Source organism: Terrapene carolina, unplaced genomic scaffold (genome assembly GCF_002925995.2).
Source record: "Terrapene carolina triunguis isolate 2854851 unplaced genomic scaffold, T_m_triunguis-2.0 Scaffold84, whole genome shotgun sequence".
NCBI classification, from domain to species: Eukaryota; Metazoa; Chordata; order Testudines; family Emydidae; genus Terrapene; species Terrapene triunguis.
The window spans coordinates 6,667,542-6,691,031 of NW_020664435.1; the positions used below are offsets into that span (position 1 = coordinate 6,667,542).

A 23,490-nucleotide genomic window follows, 5' to 3' on the forward strand; every position below is an offset into this window, starting at 1 on the left:
CAGCTTGGATGGGTCATTCAGTCCATTGTTCAGAGCTTCAGTTTGTAGCAAAGTTCCTCCAGAGGTAAGAAGCAGGATTGAAGACAAAGTGGAGAAGATGCAGCTGTCTTTTATAGTCTTTTGCCATGCAGCCTGTGCGTCCTTTGTTTCAAACAGAAGCTGACCAGCACATGGCTTGGAAGCCTTAGAGTTCTGTCTATAGGCATGTCCCTGCATGTCTTGCTGAGTCATAAGGTATATCTGCCTTCTCTCAATGGGTCAGTTGTATACCTGATGGTCCTTAATGGGACATCAAGCAGGCTAGGCAGTGCTGATGCCAAGCTGTCTGGGGGTGTCACCCAGAAGCATAGCACAAGTTTGAAATACAGACATATATATATATAAAACTCATAATACAAAGGTGATACAAACATATAAACAAGATTATCATATCTGGCAAATTATAACATTTTTGCAGATATCTTACATGGCATATCTGGCTGTGACCGGTGTCCCAGTGGGGGATAGCTATGGTCACTCAATTAGGGTGAACTGCAAAGAATGAGGCAGACAATTGTCATAAAGCTGGTGGATATTCCAATACTTATAACTTCACATACAAAAATGATACATGTATACAGATAGCAAAACATAACTGTTTCATAGACACCTCACTCGACAATCTTTGTACAATATTTGCTGCAAATATATAACATTGGGTGCGACAATGATCTATATGGTCATATTTTAATCACATAACGTCACATCTACACTAGCATTTTTCTAAAAAACTCACTGACACTGGTGCAATTCCATCTTCCAAATAAGTATCACCTATTCACAAAAGGTTCTAATTATAATATGTTCCCACCATTTAATATGTTTGTTTTCATTTGTACTGTAATATATCTGCAGTGTATTGTAAAGGGTGTTGTAAACTTACAGCTTTATATGAAACAAATAATTCTTCCCAATTTTTCGTTTTGAAGAACATTATTAATGTGAATTATTACTTGCACCTGCAGCTTCCAAACTACAAAAACTTTAAAGGAACTATCCAGGAACTTGGTCAGAATCAGTATGCAGTTAGTGGTGAAATATTTGTGGTGGACAGGAATACAGTAGAGATTACAGAGCTTCCAGTGAGAACGTGGACCCAGGTTAGTAACAATGAAATAAATTTAGTTTAAGACAACTTTCCTAGACTACTTAATCACCTATTCAGATGAATTCTTCAGGCTGGTGGTAGTATGTATTTCAGGAAACAAAGCATGGGTTTCCTTTTGCTTGGCCTCAGTAGAAGGTGTGTTTATTGTCATGCTATCTACTGTACTTTACTGTAAGGAATACCATTTTTTCTTCTTGAATTAATCCACAATCCTCTGTATGTCTTCAAATATGCCATTCATCCTTTGCTTAGGGACATCAAATGCCTGCGCGACTGGTGCCGGTTCTGGTCTGCATTCTGCAGATTGTCTTGTCAAAAGGTTCAAATAATGATTTTTTTTTTTTTTACCAAGTGGCTCTATGAGTGACTCTTGGTGACACAGGCATTATAATCCCTTAACATTGTGTGACTTTGGAGCATATCCATTTGCATTGTTCAGCCATGCTGAGGAATTACAATTCTTGCTTTATGTTGTTCATTTCTACTGTTTGCTATCTTTCTTGTAGGTATACAAAGAACAAGTGCTAGAACCTATGTTGAATGGGACCGAAAAAACTCCAGCATTAATTTCCGATTACAAAGAGTACCACACTGATGCAACTGTGAAATTTGTTGTGAAAATGACAGAAGAAAAACTTGCTCAAGCAGAAGCTGCTGGATTGCACAAAGTCTTTAAACTTCAAACAAGTCTTACTTGTAATTCTATGGTAACTTTTCTATGTTTGACTACCAGAATCATTACGGTAGCTTGTTGTGAGCTCACCTGTTTTTGTGATGGCCTGCTGGTGGCACTTTATTGGTCCAGTACATGACATAACACATCTCTTTCATGTTTTGTTACTGACAAAAAGAATTACTGCGCATTTAAATTGTTAGTTCTGTGATACAACAGATTTGTCTCTGGCTTATTCATTCATATTGGGCAGTGTAACTTAAATTTTGAAGCTTCATCAGAAAAATCTGGTGCATTGGACAATGTTGTATACTTTAAAAAATGTATTTAATATCATATTGTCATTATAGAATGACAAGAATAATTTGGTTCAATGGCTGTAAAATATTCAGTAGATCTCAGAAGAAACACATCCATTGTAGTGCTCAGGTATCTTTCAACCTGAAGTAACTGCATTTTTTTTCTGCCAGCTAGACAGTTCAAATTTCTTTTCACCCAGAAGCTGTGCAGCTAGGCAATACCATTTAAATATAAAAGATATTATTCATATAAACACTTACTTTCTGCCTTACCTTACACTACATCTGTACACTACGAGCGAGAGGGCAATTCCCCAGCTTGTCCATATATACTTGTGCTAGCTCTCATCGAGCTACCATGAGTATAAATAGCAGTGTAGCCTCCGTAGCACTGGTAGTGGCAGTGGAGGCACAGCTGATCTGTGCCAAGTACAAACCCGCCTGAAACTGGGTTTAATATAATATCTTTATATTAACTAAAGAGAGTGCAATCTACAAGTCGAAGCATGAAGGGGCATACAAATGTTTAGCATATCTGCATGTAAATACCTTGGAAAGCCAGCTACAACCGTGCCATGCGAACACCTATTTTCACTTTTCAGGTGACATTGTAAATAAGAAGCGGGCAGCAGCATCTCCCATAAATGTAAACAAACTTGTTTGTCTTAGCGATTGGGTGAACAAGAAGTAGGACTGAGTGGACTTGTAGGCTCTAAAGTTTTAAATTGTTTTGTTCTTGAGTGCAAAAATTATGTAAAAAAAATTCTACATTTATAAGTTGCACTTTCACGATAAAGAGATTGCACTTCAGTACTTGTATGAGGTGAATTGAAAAATACAATTTTTTCTTTTTTACAGTGCAAATATTTGTAATAAAAATAATAAAGTGAGCACTACACACTTTGTATTTTGTGTTGTAATTGAAATCAGTATATTTGAAAATGTAGAAAAACATCCAAAATAGTTATTACAAATTTCAATTGGTATTCTATTCTTGTTTAATAGTTTGATTAAAACTGTGATTAATCACAATTAATTTTTTTAATTGAGTTAATTTGTTTTGAGTTAATCGCTTGAGTTAACTGCGATTAATTGACTGCACTACTTTATATATATATATTAAAATTAGGCCCTGAATGCCTCTGCTAAATTCAGGGATGTTCACAAATATTTCAAATAGTGTTTGAAAATATTAGTGCATTAGCTGGATGGGATTTGTTTCTATCACTATGCATGTTCATGTGCTATATGATTGTACATTAGGGACTGATTTTGATCTCATACCAGTTGTACATAGGTACAACTACAGTGATGTCAATGCAGTTAATCTTGATTTACATCTCTGTAAATAAGATCATGATCTCTCTGTAAGAAACTTTTTAAAAATCCACCTCTGTATACAGTGTGTGTGTATATGTAACATTAGAATATACATAAACTCACACTTATGTGGTGTTTTAACAAAGTTTAACTTACAAAATATTATTTTGTTTGGATCCTCTGTAGGTGCTATTTGATCATATGGGATGTCTGAAGAAGTATGAAACTGTGCAAGATATTCTGAAGGAATTCTTTGATTTACGATTAAATTACTATAGTTTGCGCAAGGAATGGCTTGTAGGAATGTTGGGGGCAGAATCTACCAAGCTTAACAATCAAGCTCGCTTCATTCTAGAGAAGATACAGGGGAAAATTACCATAGGTAAGAAGAAAAAATATAAAACTTAAAAGTTAGAACTGATAAATATAGAAAAAACATTCTGAGAAGTAATTTAGATCAAAATAAGAGACAAAAAGTTTTCTTGACCCAAACTTTATTTTGTCTCTCACACATAGAGAATAGATCAAAGAGAGATTTGATTCAAATGTTAGTCCAGAGAGGTTTTGAATCTGACCCAGTGAAAGCCTGGAAGGAAGCACAAGAAAAGGTAATGATCTGAGTCCCTCTTGATTCTTTGCAGATTAAGTAATGTGGTATTTGTAGGGGAGAGATGTGGAAATTGTTTTATAGTTATGGATAAGATCTATTATTCTTGTGTGGAATTGTGAATATTTAATAGGTAGGTTAGTGTTAAGAACTATAAACATCTGTATAATTTAAATGGTTATTTTTTTGTTAATGACAATAAAAAAATAAAGATTCTCTCTCTCTCCCCATCCCTTTGCCAGTTTACCATTTAAATTAGTGTCTTGAAGAGAAATTAACTAAGAAAGAACATTGCCACATATCACTCTCCTGCATGTAGATAAATTAAAAACACAAAACTGGGCTAATCCAAACTTGAAATCTAAACACACAAAAAGGAGAAAATTCACAGTTCTCTGTCATGGGGTGCACCTCTCACTGCTGGTCTGGCGCCTCCTCCTGGTCACTCTAGGGATTAGCTCTTAAAGTCAACGCCCCCTTCCACAGCTTGCGTGCTGTCATTCTCTCTCTCTCACAGGTCTGCAGCTCCTCTCTCGTCCTCATTCGTCCCACAGTGTCCTCTTTGTGACTTAGCCCTCTGGCCGGGTCACCCAGTGTTCCCCCCTTCCAGGGTTGCAGTCCCTTCTCTCTAGCAGTCCTAGGCAGTCTTCCCTCTCACTGCCCCATGATGCCACTCCTTCAGCGACTGCAAGGGGAACCTGGGCCTGCCCTGTACTCTGTGTTCCAGGCCAGGGGCCTTCAGCTCAGTAGTACTGGGCTTTCCTCTCTCAGCCCTCATTGCTCCTTCCCTGGATGGCTTCCTACCACACCTGGTTCATCTTCTTACTCTGGGTATTGCAGCTCCAAACCCTCATCCCTCTTGCCAGGGAGTGACTGCTGCCTGCCTTCTTGCAGCCTTTCCCAGCAGCCCCCTTCTCTTGCCAGCAACCTGCCTATTCCTGCACGGCTGAACCTGTTTCTAATTAGTTCCCTGGTCCCTGAGTCCTCATCCAGGTGCAGCCTGTGGAATTAATTGGCCTGCCTGGCCCACCCCTTCCAATCCTGTGTGAAAATAATCATTTTCAGAGGAACAATAATTTGTCCTCCTCAGACATTATTTACAGAGTATTACACTTGTATTTATTGATGCAACCCATACTTTCATGACTGATCATTCTCTGACACTATGTTCATATGAGCATACAGTATGATATTTGCTTATGAGAGAAATATGAGAGATTTACCTTTGGAATACAAAATGAATATTATCTTTGTTCTTTTTAGTTATGTATAAGTCAGGGTCAAATTTACTAGAGTATTTCATTTTTTAAAATGTTTTATTTGAAGTAACTTATTAGAGTAAGAAGATTAAGAACTCTTTTTGGCCTCTAAAATGATTCATAGTCGATTTCACTTTATCTTCCAACGTTTAAATGTTAGAAATCGCGTATGAAAAAGTTTTTTTTTAATTTTAATCACAGTTATTTTTCAATGCTGCTACTGAATTTGGCTGTTTAATTATTTACTTATCTAAATATTTTTAATTTAATGTATTTATTTTTATTTGTTTTATATTGTGTGTGTGTGTGTTTTAATTATTTTCTACTTATTGCTACCATATTTTAATTATATATAATGTATCATCATGTTCCCATTACATATCTGGTGTTTGGTATTTAATAATAGAATTTCTGGTAAGAGAAGGAGAAGTGTTGATTCCCTCCAAAACTAAAATTCATAACACCCTTGGTTATGGAAGCAGTTCCAGATAACAACTAAAATATTAGTGTCTCTTCCCAAAAGACACAGTTGTATAATGTGATTGGAATGCACTGCCATCTTATTCAGTCTCTTTTATAGTTCTAAAGTATGTGTAAAATCATAATTTGAAATTACAGTTTTAATATGATTTCATTGCAGGCAGCAGAAGAGGAAGAAACACAGAATCTGAATGATGATGCCTCCTCTTCCTCAGGCTCTACCTCAGGCCCTGATTTTAACTACATCCTAAACATGTCTCTATGGTGTCTTACTAAGGAGAAAGTAGAAGAGCTAATTAAACAGAGAGATTCAAAGGTTTGAAAACGGTGGAAAAACCATTTTGAAACCATTTCATCAGCATCATTAGATCTAATATAAAGCATTTATATTGTGAATGTTCAAGTTTGGTATTCTTCATATTGTTTAGTAACGTAAATTGCTACATACTACCTTTATGTTTTAGGGCAGAGAACTCACTGACCTCAGGAGGAAGTCTCCTTCAGATCTCTGGAAAGAAGATTTAGCAGCTTTCATTGAAGAGCTTGATGTATGTTTAAATACCTTTATGAATACGTTTTTAATGAGAATTAACATGTTAATTGTTATTATTTTCCTTAAAAAGCATTTATAGAAATAATGTACAATAAATTGGGAGCAGGAAATCTTTTGATATGTCGAGCCAGGATGGCTGTTTTCTTTCATCAACATATAATTAGGGCTGTCAATTAATCGCAGTTAACTCGTGATTAACTCAATCGTGATTAAAAAAATTAATTGCAGCTTTAATTGCACTGTTAATAGAATACCAATTGAAATGTATTAAATATTTTTGGATGTTTTTCTACATTTTCAAATATATTGATTTCAATTACAGCGTAGAATACGAAATGTACAGTACTCACTTTATATTATTATTTTTTATTACAAATGTTTGCACTGTAAAAATGATAAAAGAAATAGTATTTTTCAATTCACCTCATACAAGTACTGTAGTGCAATCTCTTTATCGTGAACTTACAAATGTAGATTTTTTTTATTACATAACTGCATTCAAAAATAAAACAATGTAAAACTTTAAGAGTCTACAAGTCCACTCAGTCCTACTTCTTGTTCAGCCAATTGCTAAGACAAACAAGTTTGTTTACGTTACAGGAGATAATGCTGTCCGCTTCTTATTTACAATGTCACCAGAAAGTGAGGTGTTTGCATGGCACTTTTGTAGTCGGCATTGTAAGGTATTTACATGCCAAATATGCTAAACATTTGTATGCCCCTTCATGCTTGGGCCACCATTCCAGAGGATATACTTTCATGCTGATGACGCTCATTAAAAAAATGATGCATTAATTAAATTTGTGACTGAACTCCTTGCGGCGAGAATTGTATGTCTCCTGTTCTGTTTTACCCATATTCTGCCGTGTATTTCATGTTATAGCAGTCTTAGATGATGACCCAGCACATGTTGTTCATTTTAAGAAACATTCACTGCAGATTTGACAAAATGCAAAGAGGGTACCAATGCGAGATTTCTAAAGATAGATACAGCACTCGGCCCAAGGTTTAAGAATCTGAAGTGCCTTCCAAAACCTAAGAGGGACGAGGTGTGGAGCATGCTTTCAGAAGTCTTAAAAGAGCAACACTCTGATGCGAAAACTACAGAACCTGAACTACCAAAAAAGAAAATCAACTGTGCATGCTGGTGGCATCTGACTCAGATGATGAAAATGAGCACGCATTGGTCCATACTGCTCTGGATTGTCATCAAGCAGAACCCATCATCAGCATGGACGCATGTCCGCTGGAATGGTGGTTGAAGCATGAAGGGTCATATGAATCTTTAGCGCATCTGGCTCATAAATATCTTGCGATGCTGGCTACAACAGTGCCATGTAGGGTGACCAGATGTCCTGATTTTATAGGGACAGTCCTGATTTTTGGGTCTTTTTCTTATATAGGCTCCTATTCCCTCCCCCCCGGTCCTGATTTTTCACATTTGCTGTCTAGTCACCCTAGTGCCATGCGAACGCCTTTTTTGACTTTCAGGTGACATTGTAGACAAGAAGCGGGCAGCATTATCTCCTGAAGTTCAAATTTCATGATAAAGAGATTGCACTACAGTACTTGTAATGGGGAAATAGAAAAATACTATTTATTTTGTTTTTTTACAGTGCAAATATTTGTAATAAAAAATTAATATAAAGTGAGCACTGTACACTTTGTATTCTGTGTTGTAATTGAAATTAATATATTTGAAAATGTAGAAAACATCCAAAAATATTTAAATAAATGGTATTCTAATATTGTTTAACAGCATGATTAATTGCAATTAATTTTTTTAATCGCTTGACAGCCCTACATATAATCATAGGTAGGGCTGGAAGGGACCTCAAGAGGTCATCTATTCCCGCCCCCCATGCTGAGGCAGGACCAGGTATACCGAGACTGTCCCTGATAGGTGTTTGTCTAATCTGTTCTTAAAAACCTCCAATGACCGGGATTTCATAACTTCCTTTGGAAACCTGTTCCAGTATTTAATTGTCCTTATAGTTAGAACGTTTTTCCTAATATCTAACCTAAATCTCCCTTGCTGCAGATTAAGTCCATTCTTCTCCTACCTTCAGTGGACATGAAGAACAATTGACTACCATCCTCTTTATAACAGCTCTTAATATATTTGAAGACTGTTATCCAGTCCCCTCTCAATCTTCTTTTCTCAATACTAGACATGCCCTTTTTTTTTAACCTTTTCACATAGGTCAGGTTTTCTAAACCTTTTATCATTTTTGTTGCTCTCCTCTGGACTGTCTCCAGTTTGTCCACATCTTTTTTTAAAATGTGGTACCCAAAACTGGATGCAATACTAGCTGAGGCCTCACTAGTAGAGTGGGGCATTTACCTCCCGTGTCTTATATACAATATTCCTGTCAATACACCCCAGAATATTAGCCTTTTTTGCAGCTGTATCACATTGTTGACTCGTATTCAATTTGTGATCCACTTTAATCCCCACATCCTTTTCAGTAGTATTACTGCCTGGCCCTAGCCAGTTCTTAACCATTTTGAATTTGTGCATATGATTTTTCCTTCCCAAGTGTAGTACTTTCGACTTGTTTTTATTGAATTTCATTTGTTGATTTCAGACCAATTCTCCAATTTGTCAAGGTCATTTTGAATTTTAATCCTGTCTTCCCAGGTGCTTGCAACACCTCCCATCTTGGTGTCATCTGCAGATCTTATAAGCATACTCTCCACTCCATTATCTGAGTCATTAATGAAAATGTTGCAAAGTACCTGATCCAGGACAGATTCTGACTGGACCCCACTAGATATGTCCTCTGAGTTTAACAGTGAGCCATTGATGATAACTGTCTCTGAGTATGGCCTTTCAACTAGTTGTGTATCCACCTGTAGTAACTTCATCTAGGCCACATTTCCCTGGTTTTCTTATGAGAATGTCTTGGGGGACTGTATCAAAAGTCTTACAAAAATCAAGATATATCACAGCTGTAGCTTCACCCCTGTCCAGTAGGCCAGTAACTCTGTCAAAGAATGAGATTAGGTTGGTTTGGCATGATTTGTTCTTGACAGATCCTTACTCGCTATTATTTATAATCCTATTATCTTTTAAGTGCTTACAAATTAATTGTTTAATAATTTGTTCCAATACCTTTCCAGGTATCAAAGTTAGGCTTACTGATGCATGATTCTCTGGGTCCTCTTTGTTCTCTTTTTTTAAAGATAGATACTGTTTGGCCTTCTCCAGTCCTCAGGGCCCTCACCTGTCCTCCATGAGTTCTCTAAGATAATCACTAATGGTTCCAAGATTGCTTCAGGTTAAGTACCCGAGGTTGACTTTCATCAGGCCCTCTCAACTTGAATACATCTAACCTATTTGAATATTTTTAATGTTCTTTCTTTATTCTGGATTGTGTTCTTTCCCCCATGTTATTAATATTACAATTACACTATCACAATTATTGTTTTTAGTGGCGGCTAAAGCAAAATAGGCATTAAACACCTCAGCCTTCTTGCTGTTGTCTGCTATGAGCTCCCCTTCCCTGCTAAGTAGTGGACCTACATTTTCCTTAGAATTTCTCTTGTTCCTAATATATTTATAGAAGCTCTTCTTATTGCCTTTTATGTCCCTTGCTAGGTGTAGCTCACATTATAAGATTCTTTACTTACATGTTAATTGCAGATCCTATCCCAGATTTCCTTTTTCATGCAAAATACAGTCTGCTCAGCGTGTCTCTTTCTTCTATTCCTCATACCTGTGGCAATAAGAACAAACTGAAAGAAGTGATTTTTGGAATTATTACTGTGAATAATTACCTTTGAATATTGAATGTAAAGTTAAGTTTCAAGTGGTTCCAGGCTACACTTGGATCAGTCTGTCTGGAATTAGATGAAATCTGTAATTCCAAAAGTTAAAGAGACAATTGAGCTTAACTGTAATGCACAGAAAATCCTCACATGCTCAAAATTTTAATGTCTATAGAATTGAGCTAGTTCCCACATAGATCAAGTATATTGTAATATAATTATGCCAGTCACATGAGTTTATGGAAAATTAATTTTGTCAAACTAATTTTATCATTTTTGATGAGATCATGAGTTTGGTTGATAAAGATAATCATGTTGATGCAATATACTTAAGACTTCTGTAATGCATTTGACTTGGTACTGTACAACATTTTGATTAAGAAACTAGAATGATGCAAAATTAACATGGCTCACCTTAAACTGAGTAAAAACTGGTTAAGTAATAGGTCTCAAATTGTACTGGAAACAGGAAATCATCACTGAATGGGTGTGTTTCTAGTGGGGTTCTGCAGGGATTGGTTCTTGGCCCTACACTATTTACATTTTTATTAATTACCTGGAAGAAAACAAAAACATTACTGATAAAGATGATACAGAGTTTGGGGGAGTGGTGAATAATGAAGAGGAAATGGCACTGAAAAAGAGCAATCTGGATCACTTGGTATTTTGGGTGCAAGCAAACAATGTGCATTTTAATACAGCCAAATGTAGTCATACAACTAGGAACAAAGAATATAGGCCATAGTTACAAGATGGGGACCTCTATCCTGGGAACAGTAACTCTGAAAAGGACTTGGGCATCATGGTGGAAAATCAGCTGAACATGAGCTCCCAGTGTGACCAAAAAGACTAATGAAATCCTTCATTGTATAAAAAGGGGAATATTGAGTAGAAGTAGGGACATTATATTACATCTGTATTTGGTGCAACAGCTGTGTCCAGTTCTGGTGTCCACAATTCAAGAAGGACGTTGATAAATTGGAGAGGGTTCAGAGAAGATCACAAGAATGATTAAATAATTGGAAAACATTCCTTTATAGTGAAAGACTCAAGAAGCTTAATCTATTTAGCTTATCAAAGAGAAGGTTAAGGGTTGACTTGATCACAGGCTATATGTACCTATGTGGGGAACCAAAATGTAATAGTAGAAGGCTCTTCAATCTAGCAAGCAAAGATATAACAAAATCCAGTGCCTGGAAGTCGAAGCTAGGCAAATTCAAACTAGAAATAATGTGCAGTTTTTTAACAGTGAGGGTCACTGACTGTTGAATAACTTGCCAAGTGTTGTGGTGGATTCTCCATCACTGGAAGTTTTTTTAAATCAAGATTGGATGTTTTTCTAAAAGAGATGCTCTAGTTCAAGCAGAAATTAATTCAGAGAAGTCCGTTGAGAACATCTAAACTAGGTGGTCCCAATGGTTCCTGCTGTCCTTATAGTCTATGAATTGTGTTTAACAAGTTACTTATATCTCTCTTTCCCCTTGTTGCTCATTAGAAAGTAGAAGCTCAAGAAAGAGAAGATATTTTGGCTGGCATGGTTGGCAAACCAATAAAGGGTAAAGTTGGTAAACCCAAGATGAAGAAACTTCAGTTAGAAGAGACCATGCCATCCCCATTTGGTAGAAGAATAGTTCCACAGGTTACATCTGCCATGAAAGCTGATGCTAGTAAGAAATTGCTAAAGAAGAAGAAGGCAAGTCAAAATATTTAATTTATCATTTTCATGCTAGTTCTGTAGGAAGTGCTACTGCTTTTTATGTTACCAGTTAGCACAGGAAGAATCCAAGCCACTAGACCAATGGCATTATAAAGACACTTTTGCTTTATATTGCCCACAGTCTACAAAAAGGACAGCACTAAATGTCTGGTTGCTTTGTATTGGCAAGCTTATTGTAATTGCTTACTGCTATTTTTTTCACCAGCAAGTCTCAGTATTGGCCTGTTTATTCTTTGGCAAAGACTAATAAATATATTACAGTTTGGTCCTGAAGCACACAGTATTGCTATTTCTTTTCACTTCAGATTCATCACCACCTTTTTAATTTTTAGGGTGACCTTGATTCTCTAGCAATAAAAATGGAATTTGATGAGGAATTTGGTGGAACCCCAGCAGAGGGTGGTGGAGAGGACTCACTGAATACATCTGTCTCAGTGTCTAAAACTCCTAAACCCAAGAGGGAGAAAAAGGAGCCTGGTAAGTTACTTGCACACTGGTAATTATACTCATTACATATTATATAAGATTAAGATATACAGCTGGCCAAAGCTACATACTATGCTTATGTTCATTATATTATCAACTTTTTTCGTACCTTTAGTTTGTTAGAGGTTGTAGGAATCTTAAACATACCGTTTTTGTTTTATTTTATATTGGTGTACGAGAAGGGACCTTATGCATTTTTAAAAGCATTGCCACAGGAGAAACATTCCATAATAATTACCACCATGTAGCTTTATATAATCCTTCTCATGCTAAGGTTATGTCCAAGTGCTTTAGAAAAGCTATACCATAGTTTAGTAGCAATGACAGCAGACGAGGTAGTAAATGCTGTAGTTAGTTGCATAATCATATCCATTCTAACCCCCTGGTTTTAGTAACTAGTAATTTACTAAAAATACACTATTGAGTTGAGTTTTTCCAGGTTTTATCTCTTTCCAAAGATGATTTTTAAAAAATTGTGCCAGAATGCTTAAGTTTTGGGAGTATAAATAGAGTAGAAAAATATGTTTATTTAATTATAAAAAAGGAACTTCTTTCTAACAATCTTTGGGGTTGCCAGATTACTGCAGAGGTAGAGGTGAAGAGCAGGGAGGCAAGGCCGCACTTAAAACAGCTGTGGGTTTCCAGAGTCTAGACAAGCCCCTTGACTCTCAAGAACAAATGTGCTGCTGTGAGTAGTAAAAGGCAGCTTTCTGGATATCTGTCGTATTCTTGAAGGGGTCCCCAGTACCACTGGCTGTAGCTCACGCATACAGAGCTACAGGGTCAGTGACTGAAGCAGCTCAGTGACCAGGCTATTCATGTCTGTTCTCAGGACATATAGCTCAGTTGCCAGAACTTGTTATCTGGTACCAGAGAATAACCAACGGACGTCTGTGTCCTGAGCAGCATGTAACCTTCTAGTGATACAAGAAATAGGTGAGGAAAGCAAAAAAGAGAAAATAAAAATAGATTGTAAAAAACTAAATAAACAAAAAAGAGAATGCAAAATGAGAAAGTAAAAGAAAAAGAGGGAGAGGCGTGTGTGTAAGAGAAGGGGCTTCAATCTTCTGTGAAGTTGTATCACCCAGACCTTCAAAGATGGGTAAATATGCTTCAGGAAGAAATGGGAAATGAGAACTTGATATTCCTTTCAGAAATGCTTTTACAAAAAGGTAGGAAGCCAATTTTAGGCATTATAAAGAATAAGAAAAGACACCATAAATCTGCCCCTTCCCCCCCGGCCCCATAACACCCCCCCACCCCGTTCTAAGTATTTCTTTTTATTGTAGGTACCAGGGTGAGAAGAACACCATCTTCCACAAAATCCACTGCAAAAAAAGTGAAGAAACGAAACCCTTGGTCAGATGATGAATCCAAGTCTGAAAGTGATTTAGAAGAAAATGAACCTGTGATTATTCCAAGGGACTCTTTGCTTAGAAGAGCTGCAGGTACTCACTTTTTTTGTAAAAGAAGCACTGTGTATTATAGAATGACTGTACATGAACTACTGTATGAACAGAATATGCAAACTTAAGTCTTAAATATGCCTCTCAGAATATCTTTAATCCTGATCGTTTCTTACTTTGAATAGGGGATTTGATAACCTGCATATAGCTTGTGTTGTAAATTCTGCTCTAAAATACTGCTAAAATTCTGCTTAAAACACTAAGCTTTATATTAAAGAAGGAGATACATTCAGTTATTTATGTTCCCTCATAAGAGGTAGGTTTCACATCCTTCCTTAAGAGATGAATGTTTCTTGGAATTAACTGTTTACAATAGTCGGTTTTGCAGTGTGGACTGGCAGCTGCTAGAACTCCATACTTCCTAGTTAACAGCAAAAAAACCAACCAAACAAAAAAACCCTCATGAAACAGGTAAATGGAAACAAGATTCAGCTATTACAAACCAGTTACATTATATATATATATATATATTAACTAGATAATAGCAGCAGAGTACTATAAAAGTACCAAAAGAAAAACCACAATCTGTTCTAAAATATTTAGCTCCTGATATATAAACATACTACAGTCTGAGGTAGACAGCATCTGAGAAATGTATCCTGAAAATTGTTCTTAAATTTAGGGATTTAGGAACAGTTTGCTCAAGCTTTATAATAATAAAGAATGGAGATGGGTTCAGTTATTTATGTTCCCTCTTAAGAGGTAGATTTCACATCCTTCCTTAAGAGATGAATGTAGATGGCATTGATTAGTGTCTACAGAACACTACCATCTGACAATGGCTAGGCATCGGCAAGCTGTGATTTCTGCTTTTTATGCAAAAATTGTTAATTTTATTACCTTGTCTTTTCAACCCCCAAATCACCATTTGTTTGTTTTTTCTACTTGTTGCATCTTGTCATAAACATAGATTGCATATGCCATTATTTTATTATTTGTTTGTGAAGTGACTAGCACATTGGGACACTGACAGAAGGCTCTTCAATCTAGCAAGCAAAGATATAACAAAATACAAAATTCTGCAGAAAGGAACCTGAGGATTACAGTGGATGAGAAGCTGGATAGGAGTCAACAGTGTGCCCTCGTTGCCAAGAAGGCTAACGGCATATTAGGCGGCAATAGTAGGAGCATTGCCAGCAGGTCAAGGGAAATGATTATTCTCCTCTATTTGGCACTGGTGAGGCCAGATCTGGAGTACTGCATCCAGTTTTTGCGCCCCCCCCACCCCCCTACAGAAAGGAAGTGGACAAATTGGAGAGAGTCCAGAGGAGAGCAACGAAAATGATTAGGTGGCTGGGGCACAGGACTTACGAGGAGAGACTGAGGGAACTGGACTTATTTAGTCTGCAGAAGAGAAGAGTGAGGGGGAATTTGATAGCAGCCTTCAACTACTTGAAGGGGGGTTCCAAAGAGGATGGAGCTAGGCTGTTCTCAGTGGTGGTAGATGACAGAACAAGAAGCAATGGTGTCAAGTTGCAATGGAGGTGGTCTAGGTTGGATATTAGGAAAAATTATTTCACTAGGAGGGTGGTGAAGCACTGAAATGGGTTACCTAGGGAGGTGGTGGAATCTCCATCCTTAGAGGTTTTTAAGGCCCAGCTTGACAAAGCCCTGGCTGGGATGATTTAGTTGGGGTTGGTCCTGCTGTGAGCAGGAGGTTGGACTAGATGACCTCCTGAGGTCTCTTTCAACCCTAATCTTCTATGATTCTATATGCTACCATAATATAAATAACTACATTGAAATGCTTTCCATTTTTCTTAGCTGAAAGACCCAAGTATACTTTTGATTTCTCAGAAGAGGAAGATGATGCTGATGACGATGATGCCAACAATAATAATGATTTAGATGAACTGAAAGTAAAAGCATCTCCGGTCATAAATGACCGAGAGGATGAGTTTGTTCCATCAGACAGTTTAGATAAAGATGAATATGACTTCTCTCCAGTCAAATCAAAACCTTCTCCAGAGTAAGTACGATAACCAAATAGTTTCTTTAATATTATTTTTTAATTTAAGATAACTCTTTAGAGCCAGTGAATTTGGCCCATCTCGAATCAGAAACATGGAGATCATTTTGGGGACAATTGGGGAATGGATTAACATATTAATAATATGCATACACACAGTGATCGTATTAAAGGCTAAATTATACCTGCTGGGGAGGGGTGGAGGTGCATCTCACTTGAGTGTGTCAATGAAGCATAATGTTTTCTAGGAATACTTCCTGACCCCCTCCTTCCTGGAGTTTGGAGACTGGGGAGGGATAGCCTCATACAGACATGCCAGCTTTGGAGCCTAGAACTAGCATAACCTTATCCTCACCCATATGTCCTAAACAGCATCTGCAACCTCCTTATGAGTGCCTCCTATACAGGTGGATTGTAGTGCAGGGAAGGGATTCTCAGCATATTCTCACCTTTCCAATCCACCAATATGGAAGCAAGCATAGTTTGGCCCAAGTAGTACTATAGTGTTGAAGGTGCTGCTTGCCAAATGGCATTGCTAAGTTTCTCTGCTTCTCACCATGCCCTCGCCTCAGTTTTAGTATACAAAATAGGTTGACAAAAATAGCGAAACTGAAATTCTCCAATAATGTCAAATGATCAAAACATTTGGCTGAGTAGTTATATAGTGGTAAATTTTTGCAAAGAGGTAGCAAAAGTGCTTTATATTTTACAATACTAGTTTAATCTCTGAAGTGTATAGTACAGTGCCTGTACAGTACAATGTATATAGCACAATGCATATACAGTTTCTTTTTTCATTTTTTTTTTAAAGTAGAAAAACATCTCACGACAAGAAGAATCAAGATTTTGGAAACCTGTTCTCATTTCCATCTTATTCTCAGAAGACAGATGATGGTATGTTTACTCAGTTAACACTATAGACACACACACACTCAGACTTTGTAGGTTGTTTGGTCAGATTTGGTCGAATCAGAAAAATCCCTGTAAATCTGGGCAGAATAATGCTAGAAAAACAAAGCATATGCCAAAAGTTTTGTAGTTGTTGGATTATCACAGATAAGAAGTTGCAGCGTCCTTATAGGCTCTCTAGAATGTCAGATGTACTTTCTTCATAGCCTTAATTTTAACTGGAATCAAATACATTTTATATCTAGTAGAATTAAATCATGCAGTCAATGTATAGGCTTACATCATGTCCTGAACTTTTTTTTTTTCGTTTAGATGCAACAAAATTAGACAGTGAAGAAGAGGATTCTGCTCCTGTTTTCTCATCTTCTTTTACCCTGAAACAAACAGAAAAAACTCAAAGTAAAACAGTAGCTGCTAAAAAAGGTAAATAGCTGTATTTGTAGTAAACCAACCTATTTACTGAAAGCTTAGTTCTCCTACATAACATTACTTCTGCAGATCCCCATACTAGGAGTTCCTTTCCTTGGGACCCAGTGGTGTGGAACAAAGGGTACAAACCCCTTCCAGCTCCTTAATTATCTTAGTCTCTCTCTCTCTCTCTTCACTGGCCACTGTGGTCACATATCCTAATTCTTTCCATGTCTGGGATTAGTGTTAAAATTTAGATTGGTGTTTATGAACTTTTTTTTTTTTTTGCCATTAGAGGCTCCATGACCTGAGTGAAACTCTAGGTCCATATCGGACAGCTCCAGGAGGCACTTTTAAACTGAAGTAGTCACTCCAAGGTGCTCATGCTGTTATATAGAGATATACCTATCTCATAGAACTGGAAAGGACCCTGAAGGGTCATCGAGTCCAACCCCCTGCCTTCACTAGCAGGACCAAGTACTGATTTTGCCCCAGATCCCTAAGTGGCCCCCTCAAGGATTGAACTCACAACCCTGGGTTTAGCAGGCCAATGCTCAAACCACTGAGCTATCCCTCCCCCCCTCAGTGCTTTGAAGTCTTCTCCAGTGGGCTGAGCAAACAACTAATCTAAAGGCTCAGAGCACTTCTTGGATCTCTTATGGCTGTTTCTTAAGAGAAATAAAAGATAACATGAGCACCGAGGAGGAATCATCAGGATTCTCTGAATCTGGTAGGGAATTGGAGATTAAGGTCAATGTCACTTAGCATAGTTGTCTTTCTTGCATACTAGGAATCCTGAGGATAAGAGGCCCTCCTTGAAGCTTTGAGGGTCCCCCATTTGTTTCAGTGGGGATTACAGAATTGGTCTCTCTTGCAAGGCCTTTGCTTGTGCTGCAGAGAGAATTAGAATGGGTGAATTGTCCCCTTATAAGTGTATGTTCATCAGCTGGATCTGGTTCTACAGTGACATTTGGATTTTTTTTAGAGCTGTTAGCCAGCGCCAAGACTCATTAGGAGTTTCAGCTCTATTAGTCATGGTTCTGAAGGCTACTGATCTTTCTGGGCAACCCTCTGATAGTGGTGCTTGTGTCGCTGCTTCCCATTTTCATTTTGAGCTGTGTCTCCACGGGCAATTTCTTCTCCTGGGCAAATTCCTTTCTTATGCATTCCATCTCGTGGGGTATTGGCCTGTGGCCTCCTAGCGCAGTGAGAGAGGGTCTGTCTTTTAAGGGTAAGAGACCTAGGCCCCACTCTAACAAAGCAATTATAAATGCATACTTAAGTGTTTTGCTAGCTCTTGGCCTTAGTGAACGATGAGATATTTGTTTTTCTTACTGTGACGGGTTGGATCACAGAAACCTGCCTGGGAGCTGCCAACTGATGTGCCAAGACTACCTCTGCTCCTATTCTCCCTGCCAGCTCAAGACTACAGCACCCTGTCTTGCTGAGCCAGACACTCCCGTCTGCTCCAACAAAGACCCAGGGTCTGAATTACTTGCCCCAAAGCTGCAGGTTTACCTGAAAACAGCTCACAGAAGTGTGCTTGTCTTTAGCGCTCAGATGCCCAACTCCCAATGGGGTCTAAACCCAAATAAATCCTTTTTACCCTGTATAAAGCTTATGCAGGGTAAACTCATAAATTGTTCGCCCTCTATAACACTGATAGAGAGATATGCACAGTTGTTTGCTCTCCCAGGTATTAATACATACTCTGAGTTAATAAATAAAAAGTGATTTTATTAAATACAGAAAGTAGGATTTAAGTGGTTCCAAGTAGTAACAGACAGAACAAAGTAAGTCACCAAGCAAAATAAAATAAAATGCGCAAATCTATGTCTAATCAAACTGAATACAGATAGTCTCACCCTCAGAGATGCTTTAGTAAGTTTTTTCTCAGACTGGACACCTTCCAGGCCTGGGCACAATTCTTTCCCCGGTACAGCTCTTGTTCCAGCTCAGGTGGTAGGTAGGGGATTCTTCATGATGGTTCCTCTCTCCTCCTTTGTTCTGTTCCACCCCTTTATATATCTTTTGCATAAGGCGGGAACCCTTTGTCCCTCTGGGTTTCCACCCCCCGTCGCTGGAAAAGCACCATGTTAAAGATGGATTCCAGTTCTGGTGACATGATCACATGATCACCTCATTACCCACTTGCCAGCACATACATATACAGGAAGACTCACAGGTAAAACCCAGCCATCTGCAGACAATGGTCCTTGTTAATGGGAGTCATCAAGATTCCAAACCACCATTAATGGCCCACACTTTGCATAATTACAATAGGCCCTCAGAGTTATACTTTATATTTCTAGTTTTAGATACAAGAGCGGTACATTTATACAAATAGAATGATCACACTCAGTAGATTATAAGCTTTGTAGTGATACCTTACAAGAGACCTTTTGCATGAAGCATATTCCAGTTACATTATATTCTTAACATATTTTTATAAAACCATATAGACTGCACAGCGTCACACTTACCACTCACATTAACTTAAAATGGTGAAAAATAAGGTTCTCCTTCACATGGTGTTCAAACTAGTTGGTCCTTACCTTTAAGTCAGTGCACAACTCTGCCCCTCCATACCTTTCTGCCCTTGTCTCTCATGTTGTTTCCCTTCCTTTCTCCTACACCCAGCTCATCTACTCCTTCCTGACACCAGCCTCTGTACCCTGCCTCCCCTGTTTCACCCCCAGTAGTCTCGTAGGCTTTCTTTCCTGCTACCCCTCCTTTTTCATATCCTCCTTCAAACAGAAAAATGTTCTCTGCTGTGTTGTTCACTAGCCCTCACTAAATTACTACATTATATCTTACTGCTGTTATCCCATCCTTCCCCTCAAGTCCTTGGCATGTCTGATAGCAGCTATAAACTTTTCAGGGCAGTGAATGTCATTTTTTGGGACATGCTCCACAAACAGTTGGGCTTTGTGAAATAGTTTTTATATTATTAATTTATTATGTAAGTCTAAAACAATAAAACTGAACATTGAAAGAAAAATGTTTGCTCTAATAGAACATTCTTCCATTTTGAGGTTAACATTCTCAGCTGCCATAAATGTGAAAAAGAAATATGCACACTTGAAGTCTCTATACGTGGATGCAGACAATTTTAACTTTTTTCAGAACTGAAGTGATGCATTGTCTTTAAAAACAAATACCCTTTTTAGACTTTAAAACAAAGCTGTGTTTGAGTTATTTCTGCACAAAACACAAGTGTCTTAACTAAAACATTTCAGCAACATTGATGCAGCTAATTCCATAAAGGACAAAAAATTGACCTCCAGCTAATGCAACAGAGAGAAAGCTTCAGCCTGAGTATAAGGGTATGTCTACACCCAGCCGCTAGTTCGGCGGCTGGGAATCGAAGTTCTGGGTTCGACTTATCGCGTCTTGTCTGGACGCGATAAGTCGAACCAGGAAGTGATCGCCGTCGACTGCGGTACTCCAGCTATACGAGAGGAGTACCGTGGCGTCGACGGGGGAGCCTGCCTGCCGCGTGTGGACCGAGGTAAGTTCGAACTAAGGTACTTCGACTTCAGCTACGTTATTCACGTAGCTGAAGTTGCGTACCTTAGTTCGAATTGGGGGGTAAGTGTAGACCAGGCCTTAGGGGCATAATTTTCCCAAGTACAGAAAATTCTTCTCACCTACTCATTTGCTACATCAGAGGTAGTCAATAGGCAGACCATGGGCCAAATCCGGACTGCCAGATGCTTTTGAACGGACTCTGACATCTTTTTATTTACTTATCAGTATTGTTTTTGTATTATTTTCTCTGGAGTCTGGACCTTGACAATACCTTGACCATGAAATCTGGACCTTGACCAAAAAAAAAAAAATGATTACCCCTGTGCTACATGATAATTATACTATAATCAGAGTGCCTAGTATCTTCTTAACTATAAGATTTATTAACCTAATATGTGAATTCAGCAACTTTAGTATCTCTGATTTTGTGAACAGCAAAACCAGCTTCAGACATACCCCCTAAACCTAAAAGATCTCCCAAGCGGAAGAAGATGGAAATTATAAACTCTGATTCAGATTCAGAATTTGGCATTCCAAAGAAGACTGCACCACCCAAAGGTAAGGATTTTGGTGCACTGCATTGTTAGGATTAGTATATTACTATAGATACATATCTGTAGAATTTTACTACATTACATCTTACTAATGTTACCCTATCACCACTAAAGCTCATACTTCCAAGCATGTTGTATTAAGTGAATTGTCTGACTTTCTCAGCTTCTCTGTATAACACAGGGTCAAATTGAGTTTTGTGAATGAAAAAACAGCACTGTTCTGAGTGTCATGAAAACTGTGTTCATTTCCTAATATGCACTAGTCAGCCATGAGATGTTTCTCATTGGTACAACATTACACATTGACTTGGTACCTCCCACAATAGACAATGTTGTAAAACGGTGCTAAGTGAACTGTACTTTATGGAAATTCATTTAATGGCACAAAATCTCCATTTCTTCATTATTACTAATGTTTCTTATAGGAACCTTTATTCTTCAGATACCATTTTCACTGTTGGGTCTCATGTTCCCAGTAAAAGACAGAGCAAAGCTCTTCTAGTGTAGGTGGTTTTGGCCCTTTGAATCAGTTCAGTGGGAAACCAGCTTTCATCCCTCACACTATGGCCACAGTAGAATTTTATAGTAGGAGATCTCAACTGTGAGGGAGTGGATCTAAGTAGATACAACACAGAAGACCGAACGGAATAGCCACAGAGACTACATGGAAAGAATGCCTCAGTGATGAGACATCAGACTAATTCCTCTAAATAGATAATGATGACAGATAGCCTGGAAGGAGAGTGGAGATCTCATTTAACTACCACCGCCTCAGAGATCCAACAGCTGTAGATCTAGTAGAGCACTGCCCTGTCTTGAACTGAGTGCATGAAATGCAAGAGTGAGATTCCTATGACAAGATGATAGTTTCAAAGAAGCAGAACTAAACGTATGAAACAGAAAGTGAGACACATTGGAGTGGCAGAATGGTAGCTTTTTACTTACATTTTTCATAGGTAGAAGTGAAACTGTAGAATGTTTTAGCCTTTGGATGAAATTAAACTGTTTTAGAAATAGATCTGCTAACATTCAGAACACCAAGAAATGTCACTTTTTTAATATCAGTAAAATTATTTTATTTTTTCTCAACCAGGAAAGGGTAGAGGGTCCAAGAAAAGGAAAGCATCTGGTTCTGAAAATGAAGGTGAATACAACCCTGGGAAGAAAACACCCAAGTCAGCCCCAAGCAAGGTCAGTTCAGAGTCTATTGTTGCATGAAAAGGACAAGGTTAGGCTTCTTGATATCTGGCTATTATTTTCTGTATCACATGAAGCATTTTTACACTATTTTAAAATGTCTAAATCTGATCATTATTCTGAACTGGGATTTTAGATGAGTCTAGAATCTAGATGTTATAGAAATGTTTGTTTCCAATGTGAATGCCAGAATTCCGTATTTTTTTGGCATCATGGGTTTTTTCTTTTTCTTTTTAAGAAATCCAAGAAAGCCTCCTTTGACCAGGATTCTGATGTAGACATCTTTCAGTCAGACTTTGCTTCTGAACCAGCATCTAAGCCACGGATGGGTCGGGCTAGAAAAGAAGTGAAATATTTTGCAGAGTCTGATGAAGATGATGATTTTACTATGTTTAATTAAGTGCCCAAAGAGCACACAAACATTTTCAAACAAATATCTTGTGTTGTCCTTTTGTCCCTTCTGTCGCAGACTTTTGTACATTTGACTTATTTTATGTGATGATGTAATTGATGGTTTTTATTGTGTGTAGGCATTTTAACATTTTGTTCTTACACCTACAGTTTTATGATCTTTTTTACTCATTGAAATGTCATGTAGTTGTCTGACTGGCTCGTAGAAATGTTTTAGGCAGCTGTGCTAAAGCACACATTTTAATTGTCATGGTTGCAAACTGCAGACCTGCTTTTTGAAATGAAGTTTAAACATTAAAAATGGAAAACTGTCAGTCTTGTGTGAAGATTTGGACTACAGGTACTGTTTCTACACAGTTTTAAAATAAATATATTTTATTCTTTGCCAGGAGACTCCATGGAAAAAGGTAAACAGTATATGAACATAGAAAGCATTGTTAAACAATCTCAATGTACAAACAGAGCCAGTGAAAGTACATCACAGACTTGCTAGAATATATATATATATATATATATATATAAAAAAAAAAAAAAATCCACTAGTGCTTTAAATGAAACCTAAGAAACGGACACTTTTTTAATCAGTTAACCATTCTACCACTGTTTTCACTCTGATTCATGGTGATTTAACAAGGTCAAGAAGCCAGATTCTCTCCCCCATGTATTTTGGAAGTCCTAGTGGTAGCCCGCTGGCATCAGGTGTGTTGGGAAAGCCCAACTCCTGGCCCCAGTT

General features: G+C 37.8%; 1 protein-coding gene across 2 annotated transcripts in view; it reads left to right on the forward strand.

The window, feature by feature from the left end:
* The window catches only part of TOP2B (DNA topoisomerase II beta), a 114,626-nt gene extending 91,360 nt beyond the window's left edge, over window positions 1-23,266 (forward strand). Inside the window, exons 22-36 of one of the 2 annotated variants that reach the window (XM_026649370.2) lie at window positions 1,005-1,139; window positions 1,654-1,854; window positions 3,626-3,821; window positions 3,956-4,047; window positions 5,946-6,101; window positions 6,250-6,333; window positions 11,605-11,802; window positions 12,159-12,303; window positions 13,602-13,760; window positions 15,543-15,747; window positions 16,559-16,641; window positions 16,969-17,079; window positions 21,031-21,153; window positions 22,243-22,340; window positions 22,585-23,266. In XM_026649370.2, the coding sequence (XP_026505155.1) occupies window positions 1,005-1,139; window positions 1,654-1,854; window positions 3,626-3,821; window positions 3,956-4,047; window positions 5,946-6,101; window positions 6,250-6,333; window positions 11,605-11,802; window positions 12,159-12,303; window positions 13,602-13,760; window positions 15,543-15,747; window positions 16,559-16,641; window positions 16,969-17,079; window positions 21,031-21,153; window positions 22,243-22,340; window positions 22,585-22,746 (2,148 nt within the window). In that variant the 3' untranslated portion in view covers window positions 22,747-23,266. The remainder of the gene's footprint in view (window positions 1-1,004; window positions 1,140-1,653; window positions 1,855-3,625; window positions 3,822-3,955; window positions 4,048-5,945; window positions 6,102-6,249; window positions 6,334-11,604; window positions 11,803-12,158; window positions 12,304-13,601; window positions 13,761-15,542; window positions 15,748-16,558; window positions 16,642-16,968; window positions 17,080-21,030; window positions 21,154-22,242; window positions 22,341-22,584) is intronic. The other variant, XM_024214542.3, reaches the window with a different exon arrangement.
* The last annotated feature ends 224 nt before the right edge of the window (window positions 23,267-23,490 follow it).